This window comes from Acinonyx jubatus, chromosome F2, assembly GCF_027475565.1.
Source record: "Acinonyx jubatus isolate Ajub_Pintada_27869175 chromosome F2, VMU_Ajub_asm_v1.0, whole genome shotgun sequence".
NCBI lineage: Eukaryota > Metazoa > Chordata > Mammalia > Carnivora > Felidae > Acinonyx > Acinonyx jubatus.
Window position 1 is genome coordinate 57,717,528 of NC_069394.1, and position 17,433 is coordinate 57,734,960.

At 35.4% G+C, this 17,433-nt stretch overlaps 1 protein-coding gene across 4 annotated transcripts in view; it reads right to left on the reverse strand.

Moving 5' to 3' along the window:
• HNF4G (hepatocyte nuclear factor 4 gamma) overlaps positions 1-17,433 on the reverse strand; it is a 127,092-nt gene that overhangs the window by 20,063 nt on the left and 89,596 nt on the right. For 3 of the 4 annotated variants that reach the window (XM_053208007.1, XM_053208008.1, XM_053208009.1), the window contains 2 exons: positions 8,184-8,368; positions 5,114-5,285 (listed from right to left, as the gene is read on the reverse strand). In XM_053208007.1, the coding sequence (XP_053063982.1) occupies positions 5,114-5,285; positions 8,184-8,319 (308 nt within the window). In that variant the 5' untranslated portion in view covers positions 8,320-8,368. The remainder of the gene's footprint in view (positions 1-5,113; positions 5,286-8,183; positions 8,369-17,433) is intronic. The other variant, XM_027064352.2, reaches the window with a different exon arrangement.

Sequence of the window (17,433 nt, forward strand, 5' to 3'; positions counted from 1 at the left end):
AAAAACGAAAAAACAGACAATAACAAGTGTTGATGAAGATGTGGGGAAAACTGGAGCCCTCATACTTTGCTTTTTTTTTTTTTTTAATACATTGCTTTTTGTAATATAAAATGATGGAGCTGCTTGGGAAGAAAGTTGGGTAGTTTTTTGAGAAAAGTTAAACATTAGAGTTACTCTATGACCCAGCAATTACACTCCTGGGTATATACACAAAAGAATGAAAGCATATGTTCACACAAAAACTTGTACATAAATGTTCACACCACCATTATTCATAATAGCCAAAGTGCAGGGACAGACCAAATGCCCATCAGCCGATGAACAGATCAATAAAATGTGGTACACAGACACAATACCTATTATTGTTTGCCAATAAACAGGAATGGAAGACTGATGTATGTTACAACACAGATGAACTTTGAAAACACTATGCTAAGAGAAAGAAGTCAGACACAAAGGCTACGTATTATACCCAGGCATACCTGAGACAGACTGCTGTTTCATACCACCACAATAAAGCAAGTATCATAATAAAGTGAGTCAAATGAAATTTCTTGCTTTCCCAGTGCATATAAGAGTTATGTTTACACTATACTGTAGTCTGTAAAGTGTGCCACAGCCTTGTCTAAAATAGCGATGTAGTACCTTAATTAACAATACTTTATTGCTGAGGCGCCTTGGTGGCTCAGTCGGTCAGGCGACTGACTCTTGATTTCAGCCAAGGTTGTGATCTCATGATCCGTGAGATTGAGCCCCACATCAGGCTCTGCACTGACAGTGTGGAGCCTGCTTGGGACTCTCTCTTTCCCTCTCTCTCTGCCCTTCTCCCACTCGCACTCTCTCTTCCTCTCAAATAAATAAACCTAAAAAAAAATACTTTATTGATAAACACTGCTAAGCATTATCTGAACTTTCAATGAGTTGTAATCACTGATCACCATAACAAATGTAATAATCATGAAAAAGTTTGAAATATTGTGAAGAATTACCCAAATGCGACACACAGACACAAAGTTGGGAAAATGGTGCCAACAGACTTACTCAACACAGGGTTGCCACAAACCTTCGATTTGTAAAAAACACAATATCTGTGTAGCACAATACAGTGAGGTGTGTCTGTAATTTAATTTATATCAAATGTCCAGAAAAGGCAAATCTATACAAACAGAAAGTGGATTAGTAGTTGCCTATCATTGGAGAGGAGGGAGTTAGGGAAATGGGGGGGGGGGGTGACTGCTGAAGGGTATATTGTCTCTTTGCATGGTGACAAAAAGTGTTCTAAGTTGGTTGAAGTGACGGTTACACAACTCTGGGAACATACTCAAAACTGTGTTGTACACTTGAAAAAAGAGAAAAATACAGTCTCTGGAATTAGATGTGAGCTTGATTCTCAGGTCCATCCTTCACTCTCTTTTTTTTTCTTTAAGTTTATTTATTTATTTTGAGAGAGAGACAGAGATAGTGAGTGGAAGAGGAACAGAGAAAGAGGGAGAGAGAATCCCAAGCAGGCTCTGTGCTGTCAGCATAGAGACCGACCCAGGGCTTGAACTCACAAACAGTGAGATCATGACCTGAGCTGAACCAAGAGTCGGACGCTCAACCGACTGAACCACCCATGTGCACCCACCATTCGCTCTTGGTAGGACTTGGGGATATTATTTAACATTCCCAAATTAATTTACAGTTGTCCAATAGGAAGGAGCTGCAGTAAAAAGTTGTTGTGAGAAGGTATTTTTAAGGCTTTGGGGCAAATATCAATCATATAGTAAAATAATAACGTTTTCTAATAATAACAAAATTCTATCATAAAATTGCCCACATGTATTGGTATATTACTGATTATTTGTGGCTGATTATTAATGATGGGAATAAAAGAACTATTTTGTGATCAATAAAAGATATTGCTTCTGAAAATGATGGGTAGCTACTTTAAACCGAATGAATATAAAGCCTACTATAAATGAATTGAGTCAGAAGAGAGATATTTTCAGTGTGAGAAGAAAAGAATTGTTCACTTGGGAATGCATGGCTGAGGAGGCTTCAGGAGAGGGAACTGGATTAGCAATAAATATAAGAGGAAAACACACCCAATTAACATTAGTGAAAAAATTGAATAAACATTTTTATTAAACACCTGTACAAGATTCTGGTGTAGAGAGTTTAAAAAAAGGAATATTACCTGTCTCCTCTATTCAGGGAAACTAGAATCTAACAGAGTATACATACAAATTTGCAAACAGCCATAATAAAACAAAACAAAACAAAACAAAAAAACCCAAAACAACCATAATGTGAGAAGTATTGAAACAGTAATTTAAAGTGCTTTGGGAGGGGAGTGCCTGAATGGTTCAGTCGGTTAAGCATCTGATTCTTGATCTACCTCAAGTCTTGACCTCAGGGTTGTGAGTTCAAGCCCATATTGGGCTCCATGCTGGACATGGAGTCTAATTAAAAAACAAAACAAAATAGGGGTGCCTGGGTGGCTCAGTCAGTTAAGCCTCTGACTTCGGCTCAGGTCATGATCTTGCAGTTTGTAAGCATGAGCCCCGCATTGGGCTCTGTGCTGACAGTTCAGAGCCTGGATCCTGCTTCAGATTCTGTTTTTCTGTCTCTGCCCCTCCCTCGTTCACACACTCTCTCTCTCTCAAAGTAAATAAACATTTATACACACACACACACACACACACCCATATATATATACAAAACAAAACAAAAACAAAGTGCTTTGGGAGGGAAAGCCCAACTTTAATGTAAGGAAGAGTTAAGAGTGGAAATGAAATTTTCACATATGAGGAAATGGATAAATTTGAGACCAGCAAAATCTGAGCTTAAGAAACCTTCATGGTCCTACACTTTCTTCATTATAATAATAACTATTTTCCAAATGGAAAATCATAGTGTTTGCTTAATGCCAAAATATGTAAAGAAGGCTAAGTTGGCAGCAATACTCATGTTGGGAAGGTGTGAGGAGTTAAACTCTATATGTGGTGGGAATATTTTTTTAAATTCCAAAAGTTGCTACGGGAACACTCCTTTCTCACTTTTCCCGTCCAATAAGGGAGGGAATCTTGGAAGCCCGTGGTGCTGATGTTCTTTGATTCCTACAAGTCTGTTGGATCACACCATTTTTCATATGTATGTATTACACCTTTAACAGAACACATGACTCAAAATATATTGTAATTTTGATTACAATACGTGTAATTTTGTATTTATTTTAGCTGTTAATTTTGTAAAAGCACTCAATATTTAATGTAATCAGAGAAAAACATTTTAACGAAGGAAATTTACTTGGTCTACTTTTTACCTCTAGAGTTTTGAAATATATAAAAGCAAGAGTCATCTAACTATGTATACATTTTTGTTTATCAAGAAGATTTTAAAGTAGGGTATTCACATTTTTTAAACCAACTTTAAGCCCTCCTGGAAAAATTACGGGAGGATACTAGTTGGCTATTCAGAGAGTTATTAACTTTTTCCAGATCCCTAGAAATCAGGTTGCACCATATTGTGAGAGAGTTAATTTTTTCCTAAAGGTCTAATTTTTCCTAAAGTAACATAGCTTTTCTATACAAGCTTTTCATCAACAGAGCAAGCATTGATATTTTTCTCTTACCATCAGCCATTCTTTAATAGTTCACATTTAAGAGACCTAATTTGCACTCAAGAACTGTCATTCTTGGGGTGCATGCGTGGCTTAGTGGGTTAACCACGGCCGACGTCAGCCCAGGTCATGACCTCACAGTTTGTGAGTTTGAGCCCCACATTAGGCTCTGTGCTGACAGCTCAGAGCCTGGAGCTTGCTTCAGAGTCTGTGTCTCCCTTTCTCTCTCCCCAGTTTGTGCTCCCTCTTTCTCTCTCAAGAATAAATAATAAACATTAAAAAAAAAAAGAACTGTCATTCTGAACACTCAAGGTGGAACATCTAACCCTAACTTGTACAATGATGTTAGCTAGATATTATTTTTTTAAAGGCCTACTAGAAATATGTGACATACACAGTACAGTTAAATATGTTTTAGACAAAACATTAAATTCAATGGCAAAATTGTGGCATGACAAATATATTTAAAATTTTGGGACTGAAAATTTAATTTCATTCACTGACATCAACAAACTACCAAAATTATCTGCGCTTTTGTAATTTTGTTTTAAAAGACTCAGGCTGTGAGATGTTGAAAATAAAATTATTACACAGAAAAATACACAGATTGGGAATCCATTTAAATATAGATTTAAATATGTCTATTGGTACGTGAACATGTGGTAAAACAATAAAGAAACACAAAGAAAAGCCAAACACCAAATTTCAGACAGTAGTCACCTCTGGGAGAGAGGAAAGAGAAAGTGATAGGGGAGGTGGGTTCACTAGATGCTTCAACTATATTGATCTAGGTTGGGTGGTAAGTATGTGGGTTTTTTTAATACATTTGTGTCTAAAATGTTTCATAAAAAAGATCCACGCTGTAGGAACGCATCCTGCATAGGCACCCACATATCCTCTTAATGAATTCTTAAAAAAAATTTTTTTTAATGTTTTGTTTATTTTTGAGACAGAAAGAGAGAGAGACAGAGTAGGAGCAGGGGAGGGGCAGAGAGAGAGGGAGACGCAGAATCCGAAGCAGGCTCCAGGTTCTGAGCTGTCAGCACAGAGCCTGACACGGAGCTCGAACTCACGGACCACGAGATCATGACCTGAGCCGAAGTCGTACGCTTAACCAACTGAGTCACCCAGGCGCCCCAAGAATTCTTTTTTTTTTAATGTTCATTTATTTTTGTGGGAGAGAGAGAGCATGGGAGCATGCACGTGCATGAATGGGGGAGGGGCAGAGAGAGGGAGACAGAGGATCTGAGGCTGGCTCTGTGCTGACAGCAGAGATCCCAATGCAGGGCTGGAATTCATGAACCATGAGATCATGATGGTGAAATCAAGAGTCAGAAGCTTCACAACTGAGCCACTCAGGTGCCCCCACATATTACTCTTAATGTAGCTTACAGATTTTGTTTGTAGAGTTACAGAAATATGAAAGGACTCATCTGCTTCCCTTACTTCTTGCACACCATTTTGAAACGCCTCTAAAGATAACTTTCTTAAAGGGAGCATCTCAAGTACCTGCAGGAATAAACGTGACTCTTGCGTATGCTGCGTCTGAAGAAGCCCTTGCACCCATCACAGCTTGATGCTCCATAATGCTTTCCTGTCGCTCTGTCCCCACATATAGCACATAGACAGTTGACACCATTGTCTGTGGTATTCATACTTGTTGTCTCTGGAGCAGAGCTCTCTGTTGAAGAAAAAGCAGAGTAGCCTTCAAGTTAATACTAAGTATTTCTTTGTTTAAATTACCCTACTAATGATTCACAGGCTCAAAATAGTCCATTCCTTGGCTTCTTGGAGTGCACCAGGGGTGTCCTTTTAACTGCTGACCACTTCTGCCAGTCTCCATTCCAGTTTCCCTTCTCATATTTCTGAACATTAAGCTTTGGGATACCAGAGGTCTCAGTCCCCCCAAATATACTCTTTCCCAAGGAAAGCTCATCCAGTCACATGATGTCAAATATGTGTATGATGAAAAATCCCCAGATTTTATCTCTAGCCTTGATGCCTTCTGTGAGTATCAGTCTGAAATGCCCAAATGCCTATTTAACAACTTCACTTTGAAGTTTAATAGGAATTGCAAATTAATGTATCAAAAAGAGAACTCTTTATTTTTCCCCTGAACTTGTTCTTTTTCAGTCTTCCTTATGTCAGTTAATGGTACCCAGTACTTGGGATCAATGACATGGTAGTCTTCTTTGGATTCTCTCCTTCATTGTTCGTATCCAATCTAATAGTTAAGTCCGTGTTTGGAACACATATCAAATCCACGACTTTTCGTCCTTTCACCAAGGCAAGTCGTAAGCGATCGACTATCATCCTTCACTTGGATTACTGCAATAATAGCCTCTTATCTTATTTTTCTATTTCCACCCTTGCTCCCTCCTCTACTGTTTATTACCCGAAAGTGCTCTTGGAATGAGAAATTTGCCTCCTATTAGCCTTCTGCACCCAACCCTCAGAAACAGAATAAAGTTTATACATCATGTAAAGCCCTGCATGGTAAAGCCCCCTCCTACCTCTCTGATCCCATTACTTGGTACTACTTTTCATCCTGTTCGCTGTTCTCCAACAATGTTGCCTTTTTTACTCCCTTGAAGTCTGTTCCCATTTCAGTCTTTACATTTGCTGTTCCTTCTGCCGCCAAGAAACGTTCTTCCCCAAGGATGTCTGTGAGCTGCTCCAATCTCACACTTTTCTGTGAAATAGTCTCTGAACACCCATCTAAAACAGTTAGCTCTAATCTGCCCTTCAAGTAGAATCTAGAACCATGCTTATTTTTTTAAATAGCTGCTTCATTTTTTAAAACTATATTACGTATGGGTCTGTTCATTTATCGCCCCTCTTTAACTACAGAATATAAACTTCATGATGTTAGAGAATGCAGATCTGTTGTAGGCACACACCCCCGTCTTCCAGCTCTCAGAACTGTGCCTGGTGTAAAGTGAATATTTAATGCATAGTTTTGAAGGAAAAGACTTAAAAACCTCCACATAAGTGTTTTCATTTAAGTATTTCTTAAATAAACCAACATAAAATTGTATGAAAATATCAACATAGTAACAGCTCATTATATTTTGAATATAACAAAAGGTAAAATTAAAGGTTGTGACATCCGATTTTATTCTGTGAAAATACATATATTCTACTTACTGATACTTTTGAGTAGAAAGACATTACCATATATAATTTCACCAAGTTAAGAAAAACCTCAATGGGAATAGGTTTAAGGGTTAATCATGTGACATTACAGAGTTTAAATCTAGGAACTTTTCTTTTGGTAACATAAATAAAAGAGACATTAGGAATATGGCAGCTAGAAGTATCAGGATTGATTACATTCTAGGAAGCTTTTGGAAGTAGGAAAAAATTCAACTCTTGTTTCCAGTTTAATGCTATACTTAATATATTGTTAACAACATTATTCTAAAACAAACAACATAGACAACACTTGGAAAAGTCAGTAGTGTTAAATATTTAGGGTAAACCTGCCCTTACTATTTAGTAATCTACAGTCTTTTAAAAAAAATCATGATTAATCTGACAAACCCATTATTAAATGTCTCTAATCAAATTTAAACATAAGGAAGAAAAATAGTGACTTCCTAAGATTTGAACCTAAGATTACATGTTCTTTTTAATTCTCTTTGTGCTAAAATTTCAGAATTCCTTTTCTGGTGGTTTAAAAAAAAATTTCCCACTAATAAACTATTGTTTATTTAAATATAGCAAGAATAGCAGTTGTAAACTTGAGGAGCATAGCAGAACATTACCATATCCTGAGTACAAGATACATTCTCAATCCTGAAGTACACACACACACACAGACACACACACACACACCCCTTTCAAAGTATACATAATCACCGGATTTTAGTTCTAACAATTACAGCTAATCTTGGACAAGATTTTTACTTGAGTTAAAGTCTAAATACAAAGTCAACAGTAAATTGTTGTATTTATTATTCAAATCCGCGAACTCTAGACAATTCATGCCTTCTTTAAAGTTAAAATGTTACAGTAGATAAATACCAAGGGCTCTGTGAGGCTAAACATTAGCCTGTCAAGTAGTAAGGTTATAATATAAGCCTTTATTTCCTTTCATATTGTGTTCGGTGTTAAAACTTGATAGTCATTTTAAATGTAGTTTCTCATCAGTAGTCACTGAGAACTGAAATGACAGGGGGAGGCAGCCAGTAAAGCCTCCCGCCTTCCGTATGTCATTTTAAATACTGCATAGAAAATGTACTTCATAGCCAATCTGCCAATATTACCTACTGCTGTGATTTACAGTAAATAAAGTAATGCTGAAACTGTTCTTTTTACTCTGACAGGCCCATGACAGAATTCTGAGGTCACTTTATTACACATAGCTTGACTCTTTAAAAGCCTCCACATAAAATAGCCATAGCATTCTTAATTTAAATTTTGTGATGAAATGCAAAAGCTCAGATCTGTGGTCTTAAAAAACAAGCTCCGAATTCTTCAGCAATAAAACTCAGAGCTACCTCCTGAGCGGTAGCTCACTTTTAACCCTCCCGTTATACCTACTTTTCTCTATATCTACAAGCAGATGAGAACTCACCGTTTGAATTATATAGAATCTGCATAGTTTCAAACTCCAAGGTTGTATACGTTGGGTCCAAAACTTCACTGTAATTCGCCATATCCATGTCCAGTATTGGTTCCGATACCCTCATCATTGACTTAGGAACACACATACAAGTGGCGCCACAGGCCAGCGTGTGTGATGGCTGTTGGGCTTTCAATCTGTGAGTGATAATCCAAAGTTAACTGTAACTGAGTGACTTATGCGCTGCCGTGGGAGGAGCTGTAAAACTGTAAACTCCTCAGCAGGCCATATTCTGCTCATTTCTTTCTCTTTTATGGCACACGAAAGCAATTCCTTATGATAATCTTGGAATGCTTCGTGGAATCACCTTATCTGAAGTGCTTAGTGGACTAACATGATTTCCTAAATTGATTCCCAGTAGACAATAAATGATGTCATTAAGTAGTTAAAAATAGAAAAGAGAATCTCTCAGTCTTCAACAATTTATAACAGGATTTATCCCAGGTAAGGGGCTGAAATCACATACACGGATTCTAAAAGATGGGACTTTACTGTGTCAAGACTATAAGTTAACACTTAACATAAGCTCTTAATTTCAATTTTTTTTACTGTACAATAGAGCTAACTGTGTTTATGTTGTAATTTGAAGTGACAGGGATTTATGATATGCTCAGTAGCAGCCTGGGCATTACCCTAATATGGTTTAACCTATCCTCCTTAACTATCTACTTATGAATCTGTGTCCTTTGAATGTTTGTAAACTGCCCAAGGACAGAACTAGTAAAGTTGCTAGTATATTGTGGGCATTCTGTGACTAAGAGCTACATGATTAAGGTATCATTTCTTCTGACTTCTGACAGCTATTACATTCTAAGCCTTACACGGAAATAAACCTATCCTTAACGTGTGCGTCTACACATTCCCATCATCCACCTTCTAATATCTAGCATCCACATGGCACACTATAACTTTTGCAAGCACATGTGACAAGGAGCATTTAGAATTCAGGGAACATTTAGAAGATCCTAGCCAATGATTATATTTTACTTCTGAGAATACGTCTATTGATTTTATCTTCCAAGAAAGAATTCCAGCCACATTTACATTATAAACACAGAATCTCATTTCCTACATTTGTTAAAGATTCCTGCAAAGTAGTATTTCTTATTCAATTTCTTAATACAATAAACCTTGTGAATATTGCATCTTAAAAATTATTATCTTTTCCTCTGGGAAGGCTGGCCTCTTAAACTCGAAACTATGTGAAGCATTTGTTGATGAAAACAACAGAGTCACGTTAGCAACCAAATTCATTAAATCAAACAGCAATCACTGGAATTGTCTACTTGCCTTCATATTCTGTAGCACTCTTAATTGTGAGGATGATATCTGAGGGATACATTTAAGTGACTGAGTCTCTTTAGTAAGAGCTATTGGTAGTTATTCAGTTTTTGGAGAAGTGGACAGCAAGCGAATCCCGTGGTTTTCATTCTCATGAGGCAGTTCCCACTTGTGGTGAAGTAACACAGACATGTTTCCTGTGTCAACCAAAGCAGTGAACTGTGCACAGCCCACCATCTTTCCCATCTATGTAGTAACTAAACAACGATGAGGAATGTCACCCGTGAAAATGTACCGACAGAAGGAAAAGAAGAAAAGAAAAAGGTAGAGAGTTATTCATATATAGGATTCAAATCACTAAAAGAAATGTGACTACAGCTCAGGAAAACAATACTATCATAATTTATTGTTCTACTCCATCTTGTGCCTAGGGGTGCCGTCGCTATTGGATCAATGCTATTTCCTCAAAGGGGAAAGGAGCTACACATTCATCTCAGCACAGATCCTCAAGTAGTCACTAGCAATTAATCAGAGCTAGCTTTCAAGATGAAACCTGTTTCTCATCCATGTTATTGTAAATCATTTTCTTCATTTTATAGAGTAAAAACTTGAGAATTTCCAGAAAATATAGCAGATTCAAATAGCAAGCATATCTCCTCAAATGGGCAGTTTGTCTTCCTAATGATATTCAGATGTGGAAACACCCACAGAGTCCAGTCAGCCTCAGTCTAGTAAAGGACAGACTCTCTTTAGGTTTTTTTTTTGTTTGTTTGCTTTTTTTGTTTTGTTATTCTCAAAGAAATCACAAAGTACAGAAGTCTTCTTTTCTTCAATGCGAGGATTGGTAACTGGATGGCAAATAAAATAATTAAAACAGAATTGTGAAAATGGGTATCCATACTTAATAGCATATTTGACTTGAATATGTAAATTGCTCTTTTCAACACATTTTTACATTTTTAAAATGTTTATTTATTTTCAGAGAGAGAGAAAGAGCATGCGAACAGGGGAGGGGCAGAGAGAAAGAATCCTAAGCAGGCTGTGAGCTGTCAGTGGAGATAATGTGAGGTCATAAGATCATGACCTGAGCCAAAATCAAGACTTGTACACTTAACTGACTGAGCCACCCAAGCTCCCCTAAATTGCTAGTGTTTTGTTGGAAAACCAAGAGTTTTTGTCTGAATAAGAACCCACTGCTTGTGATTCTTTATTAATTTTTTGTTTGTATAAATCTCATACACTGTCTTTGATGTCTAGTTTTTGTCTTAATGGAGGAAAAAAGTCAAAGCTACATGTAAACACTCCGTGCAGAAGCCTTTTAGAATTTTATACTTTTTCAAAATATTTTATCTGTTTTAATCAACTTGCTTTTATCCACTTCCAAAGTATTTCCCTAGGTTTTTATTGGGGAAAAAAATCTCTTTTTAATACTCACGTTTCATCAGATTATGCAATGTTTAACTAAAGCATGATGAAATAATAAGCATAAATGATATAACCATGCTATGTAACAAATACAGTTGACCTTTGATAACTATATATAGTTGGTGAGATGGTCAGGGAACATTGCAACACTCTTCACAACAGCCAAGGTGGAGACAATAGAAATGTCCATTACTGGATGGATGGATAAAGAAAGTATGCTATACAATAAAATACCATTCAGCCTCAAAAAGGAATAAAAAAGTATTGATGCATACTACACCAAGAATACACCTTAAGAACATTATGCTAGGTGAAATAAACCAGTCACAGAAAGGCAGGGACTACATGATTACACTAATATAAGAAATCTAGAGTCAAACTCATAGATTCAAAAAAATGAATGGTGGTTGCCAGGGACCAGGGAAGGGAGAAATGGGGAGTTGATAATAAAAGAGTATAAAATTCCAGCTAAGCAAGATGAATAAACTATAGATAATCTGCTGTACAACATTGCGACTGTCAATAACATTGTACACTTAACAATTTGTTAAAAGAGTAGATCTCATGTTAAGTGTTCTTAGTAAAATAAAATAAAACAGATCTATGAAAAAAATCTAAACTACATCATGGGGAAAAGATCAACCTTATTAGCAATTAGAAAAATGTAAGATAAAACAATGCTATTAAAACAAACAAAAAAAGTGTCTACTACTTAAGGAAGTTAGCCCATCCTAGAAACTAATTAGTGTGTTCCACAAAGGAAGTTGAAAACCTGAGTTAACTCAGGGAGTTGGCTAAATGGAGATTAAAGTTTTTGTCGTATTGATTTTAACATGAGATAACTTGTTAAGTAATTTCTATTCCTCCTTATGACCAATCCCTTTTCTCTACTTCTAAAATTAATTAGGCTAAAAATTCAGAATATTTTTATTTGCTTAAGAAGAATAGGGAAGGACAATCAGATGGATGAGAAAGAAAAGAAAAAAAAAGAAAAAGAAGAAAGTGTCACAGAGAAACATTTAGTCATGGTTACTTTTAGACTTTTAATTATGCATCACAATCTAAGCAAGTATCACATTCTTTAGTATTTTCTGTGTTTTCCACTCAGTAGTGATTGTGGAATTTTCATAATTCAGTAAATGTGATTTCTGGAAACACATCCATGGCATAATTGAACAAAATAAAACATAATTTAATTGTATAAACTTTAGATACATAAAACAGTATGGTATTTGTATATTTTCACGTTAAAATTCATTTATTTTCAGGAAAAAGACAAATGGACATCACACAGGGAGTCTTTCATTCTTGTTTCCCCAAGCCCTTCTTATGGGTAACATTCATTAAGGCTACATTAGATTAAAAGCTTAAATCGTTATTAAAAAACTATATTAATTTTATGTCTAGGTGACATAGAAACAATTATCCTACATAAATGGGTTTAGTAACCCTATATTCAGCATAAATTTATGAGTACTTTCAAGCTTACTTTTAAAGGTTTAATTGGGGAAAACATCAAATATTCATGCTAATTCCTAAGGCAGTAATTTAGAGTAAGTAGCATACATTTTCTAAAGTAGAAATATATTAACTTAATCTAGACCTAAAAATATAAATATATATGGCAAACTATGACCTACTGAAAATCTCTCTTAACAGAGGTCACTTTGTAGTAACGTTCTATAAGCTGAGCAAAATGTTACTGTTCTTTAGTGCGATATCATGGTTTGTAGGCAAAGATGGACCTTAGTCCTAGTCAAGGCAAATACCCCAGACGGAAAGAGAATATTACGTGTAGCTAAAAGGTCGATTTTAAAAAGCACAACTAATGTTCTTGAGAAAGGTTTCTCTCTTAGCAATGGTTTTCTAAACTGACATATGAAATATGGTATTTAAATTTCTTTAGAGCAACATAACGAGATGAAAACTACAGGGTGTTTAAAGGAGTGTTATGCTAAGTGAAATAAGTCACACAGAGAAAGACAGATACCATATGTTTTCACTCTTATGTGGATCCTGAGAAACTTAACAGAAGACCATGGGGCAGGGGAAGGAAAAAAAAAAGAGAGAAGGAGGGAGCCAAACCATAAAAGACTCTTAAAAACTGAGAATAAACTGAGGGTTGATGGGGGGTGGGAGGGAGAGGTGGATGGGTGATAGGCATTGAGGAGGGCACCTGTTGGGATGAGCACTGGGTCTTATATGGAAACCAGTTTGACAATAAATTTCATATTAAAAAAAAAAAAGAAGAAGACATCAACTCAATTCACTATTGACTCAAGATACTAGTAGAAACATTTCTATCTTATCTGGAAGACTATTAAGCCTGTTAAATTGTTCTATACTTCATATTTGATTTAATCATCCTTCATAGCATGATTTAAACTAGAACACAGTTAATAAAAATCAAGGTTATTTTCATAAAAGAATTTTCATGAAAATGATTTTGATTTTTATTCGCCTCTATTCTAGTTTACATTCCATAAAACAATCTTCATGAGAATAATTTGGGATGTTAATATCAATATTAAAACAGTTTATTTTAAAGTCAGAGTTAATAAAATTTGTTCTGTGATCATATTTCTTTGAGGTTACTTTTCATTACCAAAAATACTATATTAATCCCCAAAGCACATTAGTAGTCCCTCTTGTTTCCATATTCCACCTTTTCAAGTAGGAAGATTACACAAATGCGATCACAAATGTGAATAACCATCCACATCAGCTCAGTGTGGTTTTCAATGGAAGGACACCATTATTAAATGGAGGATCTGCCCAGGAAAATGACTTATTAAGCTACTTTTCACATCTCAAAAATCACTTCATTAAAAAAAATCATTATTTTCCTTGCTGCCACTGTCTTGACCTGTGATTGCTCTTTTGAAATAGAAATTTTGTGTCTTCTCTCTACTTTAGTGACAAAAAACAAGCGTTAAAAAATTAAAACAAAATAGACATTTGAATCTTCAAAGCAAGCTGTTATCACCGACATGCAAAGAAAGAAGTTTGGAATTGACTGTAATGATGGGATTCTGTTTTCAAAGAGCTTCATAAATCCTCTCTTAAAGTCCAGATTATATACCATTTTTATATAAACAAAAGCTTTTTGTCTTTTTTGGCCTTGTTTTTTTTCTTTCTTCTTAGATCTAGCTGACGACCATGCAATGAGCGGCAGAGCCAAATAACTCATTTAATCAAAGCCACTCCCAACATTAAAAAATGCCTATTATTATTATTTTTGAAGCACACTTCTATCTTAAAATTGCCAAAAAATTTTAAAATTTAAACTGAACTTCTATAGATTTTGTTTACATATTTTTATAAATCTCTCTTTAAGTATCCATGGCTCAATTTCTGTTGCTTTTTAAAAAATGTTTTATTTATCTTTGAGAGTGAGAGAGAGACAGAACATGAGCAGGGGAAGGGCAGAGAGAGAGAGAGAGGGAGACAGAATCCAAAGCAGGCTCCAGGCTCTGAGCTGTCAGCACAGAACCCAATGCAGGGCTTGAACTCATAACCATGTGATCATGACCTGAACCCGGAAGATCATGACCTGAGCTGAAGTCGGACACTTAACCAACTGAGCCACCCAGGCGCCCCAAATTTCTGCTGCTTTCTAATTCATGACTGTAGCCCAAGGAAACAATTGTAAATCCTTATTTTAGATCCACCTTGTATCTGATCAATGAAAATAGCTCACATCACTACTAAAAGATGCCATTTGATAGTAAAATCTAAATACATTGCACAAAGATACACAACACCTTATGAAATAGCTGACTTAGGTTAAAAATATGTTGCTACTCTTTATAATATTAGCAATTACCTCAACTATTCATATTTTTTCCTCTATTCTCTCAACTGTTCATATTTTCTCACTAAAACATCAGCTTATGATTTAATAGTTACACAAATAAATGTAAAACCCCAACTAAAGAAGAGTGGAAGCTGTATTAGAATGAAATCAGTTACTGTTAGGATAGACAAAGGAGCACTGCACATCCGAGACCTAAATGTAACCAAGAAAACACTCTGAGTAACAGCGTAGAGATGATAGGAGAAATCTGCATATATTAAACCTAGCCTCAAGGTCAGTTGCCTTGTGATTCAAAACAGACTCTCCTTTTCAAAAGATAAGGAGCTGATTAGTACTAAATTATTAACTGGAATATAGATTATACTGGCAAGGAAAATAAAAAAAGCCAGGGTATAAGGAACGTTAGTATTCGATAGTCACTACTTCTGCATTTCCTTTTTACAATGGGTATTATCATTGTTGCCACTGCAAACTCAGCAAAGTTGGTCAGAATATTTAAGATTGTGGAGGCATTCTGATACCAAAGTTGCTGCATTATGCAAAATGAAGGGAAGGAAGTTGTCAGTTTGGGCCAGTACCTATTTCAAATATGTTCTGAAGAGGTATAATGTTAAATAAAAATAGCAGCAGTTTTAGTATGCTGACTGCACAGTTAGACTTGAACATTTTGAACAAATGTATTGTGATCATAAACTTTAGCATCTGGGAGCCAAATCTATCCATCCACCCACCCATACACACATACACACATAAGAGTTACTGTTTCTTCATGTAAAAGATGTAGTAACAGACTATCCCCACAGTCATAGAGTCAAGAACTCAACCTTCCTCCTTAAAGCTTTTTTTTATCTACATGGAAAAACAACATATCAATGTGATATTTTATGTAGATAAAACTAAACAACATTTGCATCTCCATTTAGTAAAGGTAGGTATATGATTGACTCATTTGAAATGTTAAATATTTCACTTCCTTTTATATAGATTTCTTTTTGAAAAAGCAATTGTTTTTTTGAAAATACCATAATGAAGTGTTTCTTTTAGAATAAAAATACAGAACAAAATTAAAGTGATATTAATAGCAAACAAATATTAACTTAACTTGAACTACACATCGTAGGTAAGGTCGTGGCTTTTGGCAATGTGTTAAGTTTCAAAGTTAACACAAGTTACTATCACTCTCAAGTAAGTAATTTGTAATTGTTTAATATTTAACCTATACTTTAGGCTAGTGATTCACAAAATCTGCTGAAAATTAGAATCATCTGGAAAACTTTTAAAGACCTCAAGGCCCGAGTTGCATCATATTCTAATTTAATTAGAATGTCTGGGAGTGGAATCAGGTGTCAGTCTTTTAAGCAATTTGTAGGTGATTCCCATGTGCCACAAAGTCTAAAAGTTCCTGAAGGCATAGACCTTATATTCTTTATTCATTACTGTATCTCGAGGGCCTAGAATATTGTCTGCCACATGGCGAACACTCTCCAAATACTTACTGAATATATGAATAAAATAAAGATGCAAATAATTAACTTTGACACAGGACAGCATTCATATTGAGCATATAAGTACATTTTGTAGGTCAAGCACTTTTGTAATCACTGAGTAATTTTATATGAACCAATAGAGAAAGTCCCTACTCTCATGAAACTTATAATCAAGTAATAATACTAATTATTATTATAATAAATAATAATTACATATTTTTTCATAAAGAGATAATTAAACCATTGTCTTTCCAGTGGATCCACAAAACTGGAATGAAAAATATAATTAGTATTGTATACATTTAGACCTTGAAATGGCTAACTTACTGGTTTGCAGGTAAATACAAATAGATATAAGTAAACCCTCTTATTCAGTGACTCCCCACTGACTGTCTTAATTTACATTGTTGTTTATCCTTAGGTATTTCAGAGGGACAATGCTGCAAAAACTGAATTGGCAAATAGAACCTTTCTTTGCTCCTAGGGGAAATGGGGTTAAATTCCTGTGAGCTTCTGGTCACAATTTTATCAACCAATCAATTTGCAACCTCGCTTTATGTGAGTTTCTGTCCAAAGATCACTTATGTAATATATATATATATATGTATATATATACACATATATATATACATATATATATATATATACACATATATATATGTGTGTGTGTGTATACATATATATATCCCTTATGTAATATATATATATATATGTATATATTGTTGATCCAGTAACACTGAACTCACAGCCAAAAGCATTGTAACTCATGCTTGAACAAAGCTCATCTAAAATGTACTTTCACTGCAAGGCACATCACAGCCTTCTTGCAATTTGTAATACTAGACAGTACTTCAGCAGTACATTTGGGGATCATTTTAAATAGCCAAACCACCAACAAAAAGCACAAACATGAGGAAAGCGTGGCATGAAAGATGTGAAAAGGATACTTTTTGGTACAAGAGCGGAAACAAGAAGGCAGAGCATTGTCTTGTATGATCTCAACTGAGAACACGCTTCTGGAGCAATTCAAACTTTTCACCAGTCAGCAGACCCACAAATGACTGCGAATGTACCTTGAGTATTGATTTTGAGGTCAGAAATAAATTTTAGCAAGTAGGCTTATCTGCAAGCATGGAACCCACAAATGATGAAGATCCGCTATATATACAGATATGCAATTATTACTGAGGTT